The 21,705-nt window shown below is 34.8% G+C and overlaps 1 protein-coding gene across 1 annotated transcript in view; it reads right to left on the reverse strand.

The window, feature by feature from the left end:
* Positions 1–83: 83 nt before the first annotated feature.
* Positions 84–21,705, reverse strand: part of LOC130448635 (neuropeptides capa receptor-like) — a 29,451-nt gene continuing 7,829 nt past the window's right edge. The window contains exons 5-6 of the mRNA XM_056786081.1: positions 829–1,066; positions 84–605 (exon numbers count right to left, since the gene is read on the reverse strand). Of these exons, the coding sequence (XP_056642059.1) occupies positions 295–605; positions 829–1,066 (549 nt within the window). The 3' untranslated portion in view covers positions 84–294. The remainder of the gene's footprint in view (positions 606–828; positions 1,067–21,705) is intronic.

A 21,705-nucleotide genomic window follows, 5' to 3' on the forward strand; every position in this document is an offset into this window, starting at 1 on the left:
TGTTGTCTATACATTAAATATTCAATTTCCGATTATTATTTTCCATTAAATTCCTGAATTATGTAATAAAATGAATAAAACACTTTCTAATCCAAGTTATTTATTGATATTTTTATTATTTAATCGAAATTGAAAGATACAAATGAAAGTAACTATACATGCTTGTTGGTTCAGTCATCTTGTAATCTTCTTTTTTATTAGACAAAAATGGAAGAACTAATTTAATACAGTGCAGTTCGTTTTGTGAAGGTTGAACGTTATTTTATTTGATACTTCTATAAAAATATACCAGTATTAATCAGTATTTCTATTGAAATTAAAAGAACTAATATTACTAAGGTCGCTTTTTACGTAACTACCCCTAGAATATCTTGGACCCGTTCTATATCCGCAGATAATTTCTTTAGAAGCTAATCTCATTTTTTCCGACATTAAATTATATAAAATTGGATTCAAAGTTGGCGAGAAATAATAAAAAACACCGGAAGTGATGTATAACCAATAATTGACTTCTTCGAAACGTGGCGAGCCGATCATGTACGTCGACAGGATCCTTTGAGTGTGAAACGGACACCAACAAATAAAAAAACCGAATACTACAAAAACTGAAACAAGAAATTATATGAACCACAATTGTTTAATAAAAATATTTTTCAGAAGAAGCACAAAATTTATCAAAAATTTGTTATTCAATTACCGTTTGGAAGCTTGTCAACACCGTATATCGAAACCGAAAACCCCCGATAATCAAAAATGGACTCGCCCGAACCAATTATTTTCGTACACCGCTAACGTACCAGGGTCGTTCAAAAAATACGATCTACTTACATAACATCTTGACGACGTTGTACCGTTGTCTCATTTGTCTGTTATTTCTAATTAGTACGGCACCGGTCATTCCTTCTTCGGCGAAATAACCTCTTTTCGTCGTCTTCCTTATCACTATGCCCATTTTAATATATTGTAAAATAATTATAACAAGCGGTAGAAAAAAGAATACGATTGTGCTTATTTCGGCTAAAGGAATAAAATCAGGTTGGTAGATCATCGCGCACAGACCGGATTGCTGGAAAACACAAATACGAGGGATAGTCATAAAGATGGATGAAAGAGTGAAATTCTATTTTTTTACATAATGACCGAACAAATTTGCACACATATCATTACTGTCGATTAACTTTGATCGTCTAACGTTTTCAGCGAGTGAAAATATACGAGGGATATTCAGAAAGATGGATGAAAGAGTGAAATTCTATTTTTTTACATAATGACCGAACAAATTTGCTCACATATCATTACTGTCGATTAACTTTGATCGTCTACCGTTTTCAGCGAGTGAAAATATACGAGGGAGAGTCAGAAAGGTGGATGAAAGAGTGAAATTCTATTTTTTACATAATGACCGAACAAATTTGCTCACATATCATTACTGTCGATTAACTTTGATCGTCTACCGTTTTCAGCGAGTGAAAATATACGAGGGAGAGTCAGAAAGGTGGATGAAAGAGTGAAATTCTATTTTTTACATAATGACCGAACAAATTTGCTCACATATCATTACTGTCGATTAACTTTGATCGTCTACCGTTTTCAGCGAGTGAAAATATACGAGGGAGAGTCAGAAAGGTGGATGAAAGAGTGAAATTCTATTTTTTTTCATAATGACCGAACAAATTTGCACACATATCATTACTGTCGATTAACTTTGATCGTCTACCGTTTTCAGCGAGTGAAAATATACGAGGGAGAGTCAGAAAGGTGGATGAAAGAGTGAAATTCTATTTTTTACATAATGACCGAACAAATTTGCACACATATCATTACTGTCGATTAACTTTGATCGTCTACCGTTTTCAGCGAGTGAAAATATACGAGGGAGAGTCAGAAAGGTGGATGAAAGAGTGAAATTCTATTTTTTACATAATGACCGAACAAATTTGCTCACATATCATTACTGTCGATTAACTTTGATCGTCTACCGTTTTCAGCGAGTGAAAATATACGAGGGAGAGTCAGAAAGGTGGATGAAAGAGTGAAATTCTATTTTTTACATAATGACCGAACAAATTTGCTCACATATCATTACTGTCGATTAACTTTGATCGTCTACCGTTTTCAGCGAGTGAAAATATACGAGGGAGAGTCAGAAAGGTGGATGAAAGAGTGAAATTCTATTTTTTTTCATAATGACCGAACAAATTTGCACACATATCATTACTGTCGATTAACTTTGATCGTCTACCGTTTTCAGCGAGTGAAAATATACGAGGGAGAGTCAGAAAGGTGGATGAAAGAGTGAAATTCTATTTTTTACATAATGACCGAACAAATTTGCACACATATCATTACTGTCGATTAACTTTGATCGTCTAACGTTTTCAGCGAGTGAAAATATACGAGGGAGAGTCAGAAAGGTGGATGAAAGAGTGAAATTCTATTTTTTTTCATAATGACCGAACAAATTTGCACACATATCATTACTGTCGATTAACTTTGATCGTCTAACGTTTTCAGCGAGTGAAAATATACGAGGGAGAGTCAGAAAGGTGGATGAAAGAGTGAAATTCTATTTTTTTTCATAATGACCGAACAAATTTGCTCACATATCATTACTGTCGATTAACTTTGATCGTCTAACGTTTTCAGCGAGTGAAAATATACGAGGGAGAGTCAGAAAGGTGGATGAAAGGGTGAAATTCTATTTTTTATATAATGACCGAACAAATTTGCACACATATCATTACTGTCGATTAACTTTGATCGTCTAACGTTTTCAGCGAGTGAAAATATACGAGGGATATTCAGAAAGATGGATGAAAGAGTGAAATTCTATTTTTTTACATAATGACCGAACAAATTTGCTCACATATCATTACTGTCGATTAACTTTGATCGTCTAACGTTTTCAGCGAGTGAAAATATACGAGGGAGAATCAGAAAGGTGGATAAAAGGGTGAAATTCTATTTTTTACATAATGACCGAACAAATTTGCACACATATCATTACTGTCGATTAACTTTGATCGTCTAACGTTTTCAGCGAGTGAAAATATACGAGGGATATTCAGAAAGATGGATGAAAGAGTGAAATTCTATTTTTTTACATAATGACCGAACAAATTTGCTCACATATCATTACTGTCGATTAACTTTGATCGTCTAACGTTTTCAGCGAGTGAAAATATACGAGGGAGAATCAGAAAGGTGGATAAAAGGGTGAAATTCTATTTTTTACATAATGACCGAACAAATTTGCACACATATCATTACTGTCGATTAACTTTGATCGTCTAACGTTTTCAGCGAGTGAAAATATACGAGGGAGAATCAGAAAGGTGGATGAAAGGGTGAAATTCTATTTTTTACATAATGACCGAACAAATTTGCACACATATCATTACTGTCGATTAACTTTGATCGTCTAACGTTTTCAGCGAGTGAAAATATACGAGGGAGAGTCAGAAAGGTGGATGAAAGAGTGAAATTCTATTTTTTACATAATGACCGAACAAATTTGCACACATATCATTACTGTCGATTAACTTTGATCGTCTAACGTTTTCAGCGAGTGAAAATATACGAGGGAGAGTCAGAAAGGTGGATGAAAGAGTGAAATTCTATTTTTTTTCATAATGACCGAACAAATTTGCACACATATCATTACTGTCGATTAACTTTGATCGTCTAACGTTTTCAGCGAGTGAAAATATACGAGGGATATTCAGAAAGATGGATGAAAGAGTGAAATTCTATTTTTTTACATAATGACCGAACAAATTTGCTCACATATCATTACTGTCGATTAACTTTGATCGTCTAACGTTTTCAGCGAGTGAAAATATACGAGGGAGAATCAGAAAGGTGGATAAAAGGGTGAAATTCTATTTTTTACATAATGACCGAACAAATTTGCACACATATCATTACTGTCGATTAACTTTGATCGTCTAACGTTTTCAGCGAGTGAAAATATACGAGGGAGAATCAGAAAGGTGGATGAAAGGGTGAAATTCTATTTTTTACATAATGACCGAACAAATTTGCACACATATCATTACTGTCGATTAACTTTGATCGTCTAACGTTTTCAGCGAGTGAAAATATACGAGGGAGAGTCAGAAAGGTGGATGAAAGAGTGAAATTCTATTTTTTACATAATGACCGAACAAATTTGCACACATATCATTACTGTCGATTAACTTTGATCGTCTAACGTTTTCAGCGAGTGAAAATATACGAGGGAGAGTCAGAAAGGTGGATGAAAGAGTGAAATTCTATTTTTTTTCATAATGACCGAACAAATTTGCTCACATATCATTACTGTCGATTAACTTTGATCGTCTACCGTTTTCAGCGAGTGAAAATATACGAGGGAGAGTCAGAAAGGTGGATGAAAGAGTGAAATTCTATTTTTTTACATAATGACCGAACAAATTTGCTCACATATCATTACTGTCGATTAACTTTGATCGTCTACCGTTTTCAGCGAGTGAAAATATACGAGGGAGAGTCAGAAAGGTGGATGAAAGGGTGAAATTCTATTTTTTACATAATGACCGAACAAATTTGCACACATATCATTACTGTCGATTAACTTTGATCGTCTAACGTTTTCAGCGAGTGAAAATATACGAGGGAGAGTCAGAAAGGTGGATGAAAGGGTGAAATTCTATTTTTTATATAATGACCGAACAAATTTGCACACATATCATTACTGTCGATTAACTTTGATCGTCTAACGTTTTCAGCGAGTGAAAATATACGAGGGAGAGTCAGAAAGGTGGATGAAAGAGTGAAATTCTATTTTTTACATAATGACCGAACAAATTTGCTCACATATCATTACTGTCGATTAACTTTGATCGTCTACCGTTTTCAGCGAGTGAAAATATACGAGGGAGAGTCAGAAAGGTGGATGAAAGAGTGAAATTCTATTTTTTTACATAATGACCGAACAAATTTGCTCACATATCATTACTGTCGATTAACTTTGATCGTCTACCGTTTTCAGCGAGTGAAAATATACGAGGGAGAGTCAGAAAGGTGGATGAAAGAGTGAAATTCTATTTTTTACATAATGACCGAACAAATTTGCACACATATCATTACTGTCGATTAACTTTGATCGTCTAACGTTTTCAGCGAGTGAAAATATACGAGGGAGAGTCAGAAAGGTGGATGAAAGAGTGAAATTCTATTTTTTACATAATGACCGAACAAATTTGCACACATATCATTACTGTCGATTAACTTTGATCGTCTACCGTTTTCAGCGAGTGAAAATATACGAGGGAGAGTCAGAAAGGTGGATGAAAGAGTGAAATTCTATTTTTTACATAATGACCGAACAAATTTGCACACATATCATTACTGTCGATTAACTTTGATCGTCTAACGTTTTCAGCGAGTGAAAATATACGAGGGAGAGTCAGAAAGGTGGATGAAAGAGTGAAATTCTATTTTTTACATAATGACCGAACAAATTTGCACACATATCATTACTGTCGATTAACTTTGATCGTCTAACGTTTTCAGCGAGTGAAAATATACGAGGGAGAGTCAGAAAGGTGGATGAAAGGGTGAAATTCTATTTTTTATATAATGACCGAACAAATTTGCACACATATCATTACTGTCGATTAACTTTGATCGTCTAACGTTTTCAGCGAGTGAAAATATACGAGGGAGAGTCAGAAAGGTGGATGAAAGAGTGAAATTCTATTTTTTACATAATGACCGAACAAATTTGCACACATATCATTACTGTCGATTAACTTTGATCGTCTAACGTTTTCAGCGAGTGAAAATATACGAGGGAGAGTCAGAAAGGTGGATGAAAGAGTGAAATTCTATTTTTTACATAATGACCGAACAAATTTGCTCACATATCATTACTGTCGATTAACTTTGATCGTCTACCGTTTTCAGCGAGTGAAAATATACGAGGGAGAGTCAGAAAGGTGGATGAAAGAGTGAAATTCTATTTTTTTTCATAATGACCGAACAAATTTGCTCACATATCATTACTGTCGATTAACTTTGATCGTCTACCGTTTTCAGCGAGTGAAAATATACGAGGGAGAGTCAGAAAGGTGGATGAAAGAGTGAAATTCTATTTTTTTACATAATGACCGAACAAATTTGCTCACATATCATTACTGTCGATTAACTTTGATCGTCTACCGTTTTCAGCGAGTGAAAATATACGAGGGAGAGTCAGAAAGGTGGATGAAAGGGTGAAATTCTATTTTTTACATAATGACCGAACAAATTTGCACACATATCATTACTGTCGATTAACTTTGATCGTCTAACGTTTTCAGCGAGTGAAAATATACGAGGGAGAGTCAGAAAGGTGGATGAAAGGGTGAAATTCTATTTTTTATATAATGACCGAACAAATTTGCACACATATCATTACTGTCGATTAACTTTGATCGTCTACCGTTTTCAGCGAGTGAAAATATACGAGGGAGAGTCAGAAAGGTGGATGAAAGGGTGAAATTCTATTTTTTATATAATGACCGAACAAATTTGCACACATATCATTACTGTCGATTAACTTTGATCGTCTACCGTTTTCAGCGAGTGAAAATATACGAGGGAGAGTCAGAAAGGTGGATGAAAGGGTGAAATTCTATTTTTTATATAATGACCGAACAAATTTGCACACATATCATTACTGTCGATTAACTTTGATCGTCTACCGTTTTCAGCGAGTGAAAATATACGAGGGATATTCAGAAAGATGGATGAAAGAGTGAAATTCTATTTTTTTACATAATGACCGAACAAATTTGCACACATATCATTACTGTCGATTAACTTTGATCGTCTACCGTTTTCAGCGAGTGAAAATATACGAGGGATATTCAGAAAGATGGATGAAAGAGTGAAATTCTATTTTTTTACATAATGACCGAACAAATTTGCACACATATCATTACTGTCGATTAACTTTGATCGTCTACCGTTTTCAGCGAGTGAAAATATACGAGGGAGAGTCATAAAGGTTGATGAAAGGGTGAAATTCTATTTTTTTACATAATGACCGAACAAATTTGCACACATATCATTACTGTCGATTAACTTTGATCGTCTACCGTTTTCAGCGAGTGAAAATATACGAGGGATATTCAGAAAGATGGATGAAAGAGTGAAATTCTATTTTTTTACATAATGACCGAACAAATTTGCACACATATCATTACTGTCGATTAACTTTGATCGTCTAACGTTTTCAGCGAGTGAAAATATACGAGGGAGAGTCAGAAAGGTGGATGAAAGAGTGAAATTCTATTTTTTACATAATGACCGAACAAATTTGCTCACATATCATTACTGTCGATTAACTTTGATCGTCTACCGTTTTCAGCGAGTGAAAATATACGAGGGAGAGTCAGAAAGGTGGATGAAAGGGTGAAATTCTATTTTTTATATAATGACCGAACAAATTTGCACACATATCATTACTGTCGATTAACTTTGATCGTCTACCGTTTTCAGCGAGTGAAAATATACGAGGGATATTCAGAAAGATGGATGAAAGAGTGAAATTCTATTTTTTTACATAATGACCGAACAAATTTGCACACATATCATTACTGTCGATTAACTTTGATCGTCTACCGTTTTCAGCGAGTGAAAATATACGAGGGATATTCAGAAAGATGGATGAAAGAGTGAAATTCTATTTTTTTACATAATGACCGAACAAATTTGCACACATATCATTACTGTCGATTAACTTTGATCGTCTACCGTTTTCAGCGAGTGAAAATATACGAGGGAGAGTCAGAAAGGTGGATGAAAGGGTGAAATTCTATTTTTTATATAATGACCGAACAAATTTGCACACATATCATTACTGTCGATTAACTTTGATCGTCTACCGTTTTCAGCGAGTGAAAATATACGAGGGATATTCAGAAAGATGGATGAAAGAGTGAAATTCTATTTTTTTACATAATGACCGAACAAATTTGCACACATATCATTACTGTCGATTAACTTTGATCGTCTACCGTTTTCAGCGAGTGAAAATATACGAGGGATATTCAGAAAGATGGATGAAAGAGTGAAATTCTATTTTTTTACATAATGACCGAACAAATTTGCACACATATCATTACTGTCGATTAACTTTGATCGTCTACCGTTTTCAGCGAGTGAAAATATACGAGGGATATTCAGAAAGATGGATGAAAGAGTGAAATTCTATTTTTTTACATAATGACCGAACAAATTTGCACACATATCATTACTGTCGATTAACTTTGATCGTCTACCGTTTTCAGCGAGTGAAAATATACGAGGGAGAGTCAGAAAGGTGGATGAAAGGGTGAAATTCTATTTTTTACATAATGACCGAACAAATTTGCACACATATCATTACTGTCGATTAACTTTGATCGTCTACCGTTTTCAGCGAGTGAAAATATACGAGGGAGAGTCAGAAAGGTGGATGAAAGGGTGAAATTCTATTTTTTACATAATGACCGAACAAATTTGCACACATATCATTACTGTCGATTAACTTTGATCGTCTACCGTTTTCAGCGAGTGAAAATATACGAGGGATATTCAGAAAGATGGATGAAAGAGTGAAATTCTATTTTTTTACATAATGACCGAACAAATTTGCACACATATCATTACTGTCGATTAACTTTGATCGTCTACCGTTTTCAGCGAGTGAAAATATACGAGGGATATTCAGAAAGATGGATGAAAGAGTGAAATTCTATTTTTTTACATAATGACCGAACAAATTTGCACACATATCATTACTGTCGATTAACTTTGATCGTCTACCGTTTTCAGCGAGTGAAAATATACGAGGGATATTCAGAAAGATGGATGAAAGAGTGAAATTCTATTTTTTTACATAATGACCGAACAAATTTGCACACATATCATTACTGTCGATTAACTTTGATCGTCTACCGTTTTCAGCGAGTGAAAATATACGAGGGATATTCAGAAAGATGGATGAAAGAGTGAAATTCTATTTTTTTACATAATGACCGAACAAATTTGCACACATATCATTACTGTCGATTAACTTTGATCGTCTACCGTTTTCAGCGAGTGAAAATATACGAGGGAGAATCAGAAAGGTGGATGAAATAGTGAAATTCTATTTTTTTACATAATGACCGAACAAATTTGCACACATATCATTACTGTCGATTAACTTTGATCGTCTACCGTTTTCAGCGAGTGAAAATATACGAGGGAGAGTCAGAAAGGTGGATGAAAGAGTGAAATTCTATTTTTTACATAATGACCGAACAAATTTGCACACATATCATTACTGTCGATTAACTTTGATCGTCTAACGTTTTCAGCGAGTGAAAATATACGAGGGAGAGTCAGAAAGGTGGATGAAAGGGTGAAATTCTATTTTTTTACATAATGACCGAACAAATTTGCACACATATCATTACTGTCGATTAACTTTGATCGTCTAACGTTTTCAGCGAGTGAAAATATACGAGGGAGAGTCAGAAAGGTGGATGAAAGAGTGAAATTCTATTTTTTACATAATGACCGAACAAATTTGCACACATATCATTACTGTCGATTAACTTTGATCGTCTACCGTTTTCAGCGAGTGAAAATATACGAGGGAGAGTCAGAAAGGTGGATGAAAGAGTGAAATTCTATTTTTTTTCATAATGACCGAACAAATTTGCACACATATCATTACTGTCGATTAACTTTGATCGTCTACCGTTTTCAGCGAGTGAAAATATACGAGGGAGAGTCAGAAAGGTGGATGAAAGAGTGAAATTCTATTTTTTACATAATGACCGAACAAATTTGCACACATATCATTACTGTCGATTAACTTTGATCGTCTACCGTTTTCAGCGAGTGAAAATATACGAGGGAGAGTCAGAAAGGTGGATGAAAGAGTGAAATTCTATTTTTTACATAATGACCGAACAAATTTGCTCACATATCATTACTGTCGATTAACTTTGATCGTCTACCGTTTTCAGCGAGTGAAAATATACGAGGGAGAGTCAGAAAGGTGGATGAAAGAGTGAAATTCTATTTTTTACATAATGACCGAACAAATTTGCTCACATATCATTACTGTCGATTAACTTTGATCGTCTACCGTTTTCAGCGAGTGAAAATATACGAGGGAGAGTCAGAAAGGTGGATGAAAGAGTGAAATTCTATTTTTTTTCATAATGACCGAACAAATTTGCACACATATCATTACTGTCGATTAACTTTGATCGTCTACCGTTTTCAGCGAGTGAAAATATACGAGGGAGAGTCAGAAAGGTGGATGAAAGAGTGAAATTCTATTTTTTACATAATGACCGAACAAATTTGCACACATATCATTACTGTCGATTAACTTTGATCGTCTAACGTTTTCAGCGAGTGAAAATATACGAGGGAGAGTCAGAAAGGTGGATGAAAGAGTGAAATTCTATTTTTTTTCATAATGACCGAACAAATTTGCACACATATCATTACTGTCGATTAACTTTGATCGTCTAACGTTTTCAGCGAGTGAAAATATACGAGGGAGAGTCAGAAAGGTGGATGAAAGAGTGAAATTCTATTTTTTTTCATAATGACCGAACAAATTTGCTCACATATCATTACTGTCGATTAACTTTGATCGTCTAACGTTTTCAGCGAGTGAAAATATACGAGGGAGAGTCAGAAAGGTGGATGAAAGGGTGAAATTCTATTTTTTATATAATGACCGAACAAATTTGCACACATATCATTACTGTCGATTAACTTTGATCGTCTAACGTTTTCAGCGAGTGAAAATATACGAGGGATATTCAGAAAGATGGATGAAAGAGTGAAATTCTATTTTTTTACATAATGACCGAACAAATTTGCTCACATATCATTACTGTCGATTAACTTTGATCGTCTAACGTTTTCAGCGAGTGAAAATATACGAGGGAGAATCAGAAAGGTGGATAAAAGGGTGAAATTCTATTTTTTACATAATGACCGAACAAATTTGCACACATATCATTACTGTCGATTAACTTTGATCGTCTAACGTTTTCAGCGAGTGAAAATATACGAGGGATATTCAGAAAGATGGATGAAAGAGTGAAATTCTATTTTTTTACATAATGACCGAACAAATTTGCTCACATATCATTACTGTCGATTAACTTTGATCGTCTAACGTTTTCAGCGAGTGAAAATATACGAGGGAGAATCAGAAAGGTGGATAAAAGGGTGAAATTCTATTTTTTACATAATGACCGAACAAATTTGCACACATATCATTACTGTCGATTAACTTTGATCGTCTAACGTTTTCAGCGAGTGAAAATATACGAGGGAGAATCAGAAAGGTGGATGAAAGGGTGAAATTCTATTTTTTACATAATGACCGAACAAATTTGCACACATATCATTACTGTCGATTAACTTTGATCGTCTAACGTTTTCAGCGAGTGAAAATATACGAGGGAGAGTCAGAAAGGTGGATGAAAGAGTGAAATTCTATTTTTTACATAATGACCGAACAAATTTGCACACATATCATTACTGTCGATTAACTTTGATCGTCTAACGTTTTCAGCGAGTGAAAATATACGAGGGAGAGTCAGAAAGGTGGATGAAAGAGTGAAATTCTATTTTTTTTCATAATGACCGAACAAATTTGCACACATATCATTACTGTCGATTAACTTTGATCGTCTAACGTTTTCAGCGAGTGAAAATATACGAGGGATATTCAGAAAGATGGATGAAAGAGTGAAATTCTATTTTTTTACATAATGACCGAACAAATTTGCTCACATATCATTACTGTCGATTAACTTTGATCGTCTAACGTTTTCAGCGAGTGAAAATATACGAGGGAGAATCAGAAAGGTGGATAAAAGGGTGAAATTCTATTTTTTACATAATGACCGAACAAATTTGCACACATATCATTACTGTCGATTAACTTTGATCGTCTAACGTTTTCAGCGAGTGAAAATATACGAGGGAGAATCAGAAAGGTGGATGAAAGGGTGAAATTCTATTTTTTACATAATGACCGAACAAATTTGCACACATATCATTACTGTCGATTAACTTTGATCGTCTAACGTTTTCAGCGAGTGAAAATATACGAGGGAGAGTCAGAAAGGTGGATGAAAGAGTGAAATTCTATTTTTTACATAATGACCGAACAAATTTGCACACATATCATTACTGTCGATTAACTTTGATCGTCTAACGTTTTCAGCGAGTGAAAATATACGAGGGAGAGTCAGAAAGGTGGATGAAAGGGTGAAATTCTATTTTTTACATAATGACCGAACAAATTTGCACACATATCATTACTGTCGATTAACTTTGATCGTCTAACGTTTTCAGCGAGTGAAAATATACGAGGGAGAGTCAGAAAGGTGGATGAAAGAGTGAAATTCTATTTTTTTTCATAATGACCGAACAAATTTGCACACATATCATTACTGTCGATTAACTTTGATCGTCTAACGTTTTCAGCGAGTGAAAATATACGAGGGAGAGTCAGAAAGGTGGATGAAAGAGTGAAATTCTATTTTTTTTCATAATGACCGAACAAATTTGCTCACATATCATTACTGTCGATTAACTTTGATCGTCTACCGTTTTCAGCGAGTGAAAATATACGAGGGAGAGTCAGAAAGGTGGATGAAAGAGTGAAATTCTATTTTTTTACATAATGACCGAACAAATTTGCTCACATATCATTACTGTCGATTAACTTTGATCGTCTACCGTTTTCAGCGAGTGAAAATATACGAGGGAGAGTCAGAAAGGTGGATGAAAGGGTGAAATTCTATTTTTTACATAATGACCGAACAAATTTGCACACATATCATTACTGTCGATTAACTTTGATCGTCTAACGTTTTCAGCGAGTGAAAATATACGAGGGAGAGTCAGAAAGGTGGATGAAAGGGTGAAATTCTATTTTTTATATAATGACCGAACAAATTTGCACACATATCATTACTGTCGATTAACTTTGATCGTCTAACGTTTTCAGCGAGTGAAAATATACGAGGGAGAGTCAGAAAGGTGGATGAAAGAGTGAAATTCTATTTTTTACATAATGACCGAACAAATTTGCTCACATATCATTACTGTCGATTAACTTTGATCGTCTACCGTTTTCAGCGAGTGAAAATATACGAGGGAGAGTCAGAAAGGTGGATGAAAGAGTGAAATTCTATTTTTTTACATAATGACCGAACAAATTTGCTCACATATCATTACTGTCGATTAACTTTGATCGTCTACCGTTTTCAGCGAGTGAAAATATACGAGGGAGAGTCAGAAAGGTGGATGAAAGAGTGAAATTCTATTTTTTTACATAATGACCGAACAAATTTGCTCACATATCATTACTGTCGATTAACTTTGATCGTCTACCGTTTTCAGCGAGTGAAAATATACGAGGGAGAGTCAGAAAGGTGGATGAAAGGGTGAAATTCTATTTTTTACATAATGACCGAACAAATTTGCACACATATCATTACTGTCGATTAACTTTGATCGTCTACCGTTTTCAGCGAGTGAAAATATACGAGGGAGAGTCAGAAAGGTGGATGAAAGGGTGAAATTCTATTTTTTATATAATGACCGAACAAATTTGCACACATATCATTACTGTCGATTAACTTTGATCGTCTAACGTTTTCAGCGAGTGAAAATATACGAGGGAGAGTCAGAAAGGTGGATGAAAGAGTGAAATTCTATTTTTTACATAATGACCGAACAAATTTGCTCACATATCATTACTGTCGATTAACTTTGATCGTCTACCGTTTTCAGCGAGTGAAAATATACGAGGGAGAGTCAGAAAGGTGGATGAAAGGGTGAAATTCTATTTTTTATATAATGACCGAACAAATTTGCACACATATCATTACTGTCGATTAACTTTGATCGTCTAACGTTTTCAGCGAGTGAAAATATACGAGGGAGAGTCAGAAAGGTGGATGAAAGAGTGAAATTCTATTTTTTACATAATGACCGAACAAATTTGCACACATATCATTACTGTCGATTAACTTTGATCGTCTAACGTTTTCAGCGAGTGAAAATATACGAGGGAGAGTCAGAAAGGTGGATGAAAGAGTGAAATTCTATTTTTTACATAATGACCGAACAAATTTGCTCACATATCATTACTGTCGATTAACTTTGATCGTCTACCGTTTTCAGCGAGTGAAAATATACGAGGGAGAGTCAGAAAGGTGGATGAAAGAGTGAAATTCTATTTTTTTTCATAATGACCGAACAAATTTGCTCACATATCATTACTGTCGATTAACTTTGATCGTCTACCGTTTTCAGCGAGTGAAAATATACGAGGGAGAGTCAGAAAGGTGGATGAAAGAGTGAAATTCTATTTTTTTACATAATGACCGAACAAATTTGCTCACATATCATTACTGTCGATTAACTTTGATCGTCTAACGTTTTCAGCGAGTGAAAATATACGAGGGAGAGTCAGAAAGGTGGATGAAAGGGTGAAATTCTATTTTTTTACATAATGACCGAACAAATTTGCACACATATCATTACTGTCGATTAACTTTGATCGTCTAACGTTTTCAGCGAGTGAAAATATACGAGGGAGAGTCAGAAAGGTGGATGAAAGAGTGAAATTCTATTTTTTTACATAATGACCGAACAAATTTGCTCACATATCATTACTGTCGATTAACTTTGATCGTCTAACGTTTTCAGCGAGTGAAAATATACGAGGGAGAGTCAGAAAGGTGGATGAAAGGGTGAAATTCTATTTTTTATATAATGACCGAACAAATTTGCACACATATCATTACTGTCGATTAACTTTGATCGTCTAACGTTTTCAGCGAGTGAAAATATACGAGGGAGAGTCAGAAAGGTGGATGAAAGAGTGAAATTCTATTTTTTACATAATGACCGAACAAATTTGCACACATATCATTACTGTCGATTAACTTTGATCGTCTAACGTTTTCAGCGAGTGAAAATATACGAGGGAGAGTCAGAAAGGTGGATGAAAGAGTGAAATTCTATTTTTTACATAATGACCGAACAAATTTGCTCACATATCATTACTGTCGATTAACTTTGATCGTCTACCGTTTTCAGCGAGTGAAAATATACGAGGGAGAGTCAGAAAGGTGGATGAAAGAGTGAAATTCTATTTTTTTTCATAATGACCGAACAAATTTGCTCACATATCATTACTGTCGATTAACTTTGATCGTCTACCGTTTTCAGCGAGTGAAAATATACGAGGGAGAGTCAGAAAGGTGGATGAAAGAGTGAAATTCTATTTTTTTACATAATGACCGAACAAATTTGCTCACATATCATTACTGTCGATTAACTTTGATCGTCTACCGTTTTCAGCGAGTGAAAATATACGAGGGAGAGTCAGAAAGGTGGATGAAAGGGTGAAATTCTATTTTTTTTCATAATGACCGAACAAATTTGCTCACATATCATTACTGTCGATTAACTTTGATCGTCTACCGTTTTCAGCGAGTGAAAATATACGAGGGAGAGTCAGAAAGGTGGATGAAAGGGTGAAATTCTATTTTTTACATAATGACCGAACAAATTTGCACACATATCATTACTGTCGATTAACTTTGATCGTCTAACGTTTTCAGCGAGTGAAAATATACGAGGGAGAGTCAGAAAGGTGGATGAAAGGGTGAAATTCTATTTTTTATATAATGACCGAACAAATTTGCACACATATCATTACTGTCGATTAACTTTGATCGTCTACCGTTTTCAGCGAGTGAAAATATACGAGGGAGAGTCAGAAAGGTGGATGAAAGAGTGAAATTCTATTTTTTACATAATGACCGAACAAATTTGCTCACATATCATTACTGTCGATTAACTTTGATCGTCTACCGTTTTCAGCGAGTGAAAATATACGAGGGAGAGTCAGAAAGGTGGATGAAAGGGTGAAATTCTATTTTTTATATAATGACCGAACAAATTTGCACACATATCATTACTGTCGATTAACTTTGATCGTCTACCGTTTTCAGCGAGTGAAAATATACGAGGGATATTCAGAAAGATGGATGAAAGAGTGAAATTCTATTTTTTTACATAATGACCGAACAAATTTGCACACATATCATTACTGTCGATTAACTTTGATCGTCTACCGTTTTCAGCGAGTGAAAATATACGAGGGATATTCAGAAAGATGGATGAAAGAGTGAAATTCTATTTTTTTACATAATGACCGAACAAATTTGCACACATATCATTACTGTCGATTAACTTTGATCGTCTACCGTTTTCAGCGAGTGAAAATATACGAGGGATATTCAGAAAGATGGATGAAAGAGTGAAATTCTATTTTTTTATATAATGACCGAACAAATTTGCACACATATCATTACTGTCGATTAACTTTGATCGTCTACCGTTTTCAGCGAGTGAAAATATACGAGGGAGAGTCATAAAGGTTGATGAAAGGGTGAAATTCTATTTTTTTACATAATGACCGAACAAATTTGCACACATATCATTACTGTCGATTAACTTTGATCGTCTACCGTTTTCAGCGAGTGAAAATATACGAGGGATATTCAGAAAGATGGATGAAAGAGTGAAATTCTATTTTTTTACATAATGACCGAACAAATTTGCACACATATCATTACTGTCGATTAACTTTGATCGTCTACCGTTTTCAGCGAGTGAAAATATACGAGGGAGAGTCAGAAAGGTGGATGAAAGGGTGAAATTCTATTTTTTACATAATGACCGAACAAATTTGCACACATATCATTACTGTCGATTAACTTTGATCGTCTACCGTTTTCAGCGAGTGAAAATATACGAGGGAGAGTCAGAAAGGTGGATGAAAGGGTGAAATTCTATTTTTTACATAATGACCGAACAAATTTGCACACATATCATTACTGTCGATTAACTTTGATCGTCTACCGTTTTCAGCGAGTGAAAATATACGAGGGATATTCAGAAAGATGGATGAAAGAGTGAAATTCTATTTTTTTACATAATGACCGAACAAATTTGCACACATATCATTACTGTCGATTAACTTTGATCGTCTACCGTTTTCAGCGAGTGAAAATATACGAGGGAGAGTCAGAAAGGTGGATGAAAGGGTGAAATTCTATTTTTTTACATAATGACCGAACAAATTTGCACACATATCATTACTGTCGATTAACTTTGATCGTCTACCGTTTTCAGCGAGTGAAAATATACGAGGGAGAATCAGAAAGGTGGATGAAATAGTGAAATTCTATTTTTTTACATAATGACCGAACAAATTTGCACACATATCATTACTGTCGATTAACTTTGATCGTCTACCGTTTTCAGCGAGTGAAAATATACGAGGGAGAGTCAGAAAGGTGGATGAAAGAGTGAAATTCTATTTTTTACATAATGACCGAACAAATTTGCACACATATCATTACTGTCGATTAACTTTGATCGTCTAACGTTTTCAGCGAGTGAAAATATACGAGGGATATTCAGAAAGATGGATGAAAGAGTGAAATTCTATTTTTTTACATAATGACCGAACAAATTTGCTCACATATCATTACTGTCGATTAACTTTGATCGTCTAACGTTTTCAGCGAGTGAAAATATACGAGGGAGAATCAGAAAGGTGGATAAAAGGGTGAAATTCTATTTTTTACATAATGACCGAACAAATTTGCACACATATCATTACTGTCGATTAACTTTGATCGTCTACCGTTTTCAGCGAGTGAAAATATACGAGGGAGAGTCAGAAAGGTGGATGAAAGGGTGAAATTCTATTTTTTTACATAATGACCGAACAAATTTGCACACATATCATTACTGTCGATTAACTTTGATCGTCTAACGTTTTCAGCGAGTGAAAATATACGAGGGAGAATCAGAAAGGTGGATGAAATAGTGAAATTCTATTTTTTTACATAATGACCGAACAAATTTGCACACATATCATTACTGTCGATTAACTTTGATCGTCTACCGTTTTCAGCGAGTGAAAATATACGAGGGAGAGTCAGAAAGGTGGATGAAAGAGTGAAATTCTATTTTTTACATAATGACCGAACAAATTTGCACACATATCATTACTGTCGATTAACTTTGATCGTCTAACGTTTTCAGCGAGTGAAAATATACGAGGGATATTCAGAAAGATGGATGAAAGAGTGAAATTCTATTTTTTTACATAATGACCGAACAAATTTGCTCACATATCATTACTGTCGATTAACTTTGATCGTCTAACGTTTTCAGCGAGTGAAAATATACGAGGGAGAATCAGAAAGGTGGATAAAAGGGTGAAATTCTATTTTTTACATAATGACCGAACAAATTTGCACACATATCATTACTGTCGATTAACTTTGATCGTCTAACGTTTTCAGCGAGTGAAAATATACGAGGGAGAATCAGAAAGGTGGATGAAAGGGTGAAATTCTATTTTTTACATAATGACCGAACAAATTTGCACACATATCATTACTGTCGATTAACTTTGATCGTCTAACGTTTTCAGCGAGTGAAAATATACGAGGGAGAGTCAGAAAGGTGGATGAAAGAGTGAAATTCTATTTTTTACATAATGACCGAACAAATTTGCACACATATCATTACTGTCGATTAACTTTGATCGTCTAACGTTTTCAGCGAGTGAAAATATACGAGGGAGAGTCAGAAAGGTGGATGAAAGAGTGAAATTCTATTTTTTTTCATAATGACCGAACAAATTTGCACACATATCATTACTGTCGATTAACTTTGATCGTCTAACGTTTTCAGCGAGTGAAAATATACGAGGGATATTCAGAAAGATGGATGAAAGAGTGAAATTCTATTTTTTTACATAATGACCGAACAAATTTGCTCACATATCATTACTGTCGATTAACTTTGATCGTCTAACGTTTTCAGCGAGTGAAAATATACGAGGGAGAATCAGAAAGGTGGATAAAAGGGTGAAATTCTATTTTTTACATAATGACCGAACAAATTTGCACACATATCATTACTGTCGATTAACTTTGATCGTCTAACGTTTTCAGCGAGTGAAAATATACGAGGGAGAATCAGAAAGGTGGATGAAAGGGTGAAATTCTATTTTTTACATAATGACCGAACAAATTTGCACACATATCATTACTGTCGATTAACTTTGATCGTCTAACGTTTTCAGCGAGTGAAAATATACGAGGGAGAGTCAGAAAGGTGGATGAAAGAGTGAAATTCTATTTTTTACATAATGACCGAACAAATTTGCACACATATCATTACTGTCGATTAACTTTGATCGTCTAACGTTTTCAGCGAGTGAAAATATACGAGGGAGAGTCAGAAAGGTGGATGAAAGAGTGAAATTCTATTTTTTTTCATAATGACCGAACAAATTTGCACACATATCATTACTGTCGATTAACTTTGATCGTCTAACGTTTTCAGCGAGTGAAAATATACGAGGGAGAGTCAGAAAGGTGGATGAAAGAGTGAAATTCTATTTTTTTTCATAATGACCGAACAAATTTGCTCACATATCATTACTGTCGATTAACTTTGATCGTCTACCGTTTTCAGCGAGTGAAAATATACGAGGGAGAGTCAGAAAGGTGGATGAAAGAGTGAAATTCTATTTTTTTACATAATGACCGAACAAATTTGCTCACATATCATTACTGTCGATTAACTTTGATCGTCTACCGTTTTCAGCGAGTGAAAATATACGAGGGAGAGTCAGAAAGGTGGATGAAAGGGTGAAATTCTATTTTTTACATAATGACCGAACAAATTTGCACACATATCATTACTGTCGATTAACTTTGATCGTCTAACGTTTTCAGCGAGTGAAAATATACGAGGGAGAGTCAGAAAGGTGGATGAAAGGGTGAAATTCTATTTTTTATATAATGACCGAACAAATTTGCACACATATCATTACTGTCGATTAACTTTGATCGTCTAACGTTTTCAGCGAGTGAAAATATACGAGGGAGAGTCAGAAAGGTGGATGAAAGAGTGAAATTCTATTTTTTTACATAATGACCGAACAAATTTGCTCACATATCATTACTGTCGATTAACTTTGATCGTCTACCGTTTTCAGCGAGTGAAAATATACGAGGGAGAGTCAGAAAGGTGGATGAAAGGGTGAAATTCTATTTTTTATATAATGACCGAACAAATTTGCACACATATCATTACTGTCGATTAACTTTGATCGTCTAACGTTTTCAGCGAGTGAAAATATACGAGGGAGAGTCAGAAAGGTGGATGAAAGAGTGAAATTCTATTTTTTTACATAATGACCGAACAAATTTGCTCACATATCATTACTGTCGATTAACTTTGATCGTCTACCGTTTTCAGCGAGTGAAAATATACGAGGGAGAGTCAGAAAGGTGGATGAAAGGGTGAAATTCTATTTTTTACATAATGACCGAACAAATTTGCACACATATCATTACTGTCGATTAACTTTGATCGTCTACCGTTTTCAGCGAGTGAAAATATACGAGGGAGAGTCAGAAAGGTGGATGAAAGGGTGAAATTCTATTTTTTATATAATGACCGAACAAATTTGCACACATATCATTACTGTCGATTAACTTTGATCGTCTAACGTTTTCAGCGAGTGAAAATATACGAGGGAGAGTCAGAAAGGTGGATGAAAGAGTGAAATTCTATTTTTTACATAATGACCGAACAAATTTGCTCACATATCATTACTGTCGATTAACTTTGATCGTCTACCGTTTTCAGCGAGTGAAAATATACGAGGGAGAGTCAGAAAGGTGGATGAAAGAGTGAAATTCTATTTTTTTACATAATGACCGAACAAATTTGCTCACATATCATTACTGTCGATTAACTTTGATCGTCTAACGTTTTCAGCGAGTGAAAATATACGAGGGAGAGTCAGAAAGGTGGATGAAAGAGTGAAATTCTATTTTTTTACATAATGACCGAACAAATTTGCTCACATATCATTACTGTCGATTAACTTTGATCGTCTACCGTTTTCAGCGAGTGAAAATATACGAGGGAGAGTCAGAAAGGTGGATGAAAGGGTGAAATTCTATTTTTTACATAATGACCGAACAAATTTGCACACATATCATTACTGTCGATTAACTTTGATCGTCTAACGTTTTCAGCGAGTGAAAATATACGAGGGAGAGTCAGAAAGGTGGATGAAAGGGTGAAATTCTATTTTTTATATAATGACCGAACAAATTTGCACACATATCATTACTGTCGATTAACTTTGATCGTCTAACGTTTTCAGCGAGTGAAAATATACGAGGGAGAGTCAGAAAGGTGGATGAAAGAGTGAAATTCTATTTTTTACATAATGACCGAACAAATTTGCTCACATATCATTACTGTCGATTAACTTTGATCGTCTACCGTTTTCAGCGAGTGAAAATATACGAGGGAGAGTCAGAAAGGTGGATGAAAGGGTGAAATTCTATTTTTTATATAATGACCGAACAAATTTGCACACATATCATTACTGTCGATTAACTTTGATCGTCTACCGTTTTCAGCGAGTGAAAATATACGAGGGATATTCAGAAAGATGGATGAAAGAGTGAAATTCTATTTTTTTACATAATGACCGAACAAATTTGCACACATATCATTACTGTCGATTAACTTTGATCGTCTACCGTTTTC

Source organism: Diorhabda sublineata, chromosome 1 (assembly GCF_026230105.1).
Source record: "Diorhabda sublineata isolate icDioSubl1.1 chromosome 1, icDioSubl1.1, whole genome shotgun sequence".
Taxonomy (NCBI): domain Eukaryota; kingdom Metazoa; phylum Arthropoda; class Insecta; order Coleoptera; family Chrysomelidae; genus Diorhabda; species Diorhabda sublineata.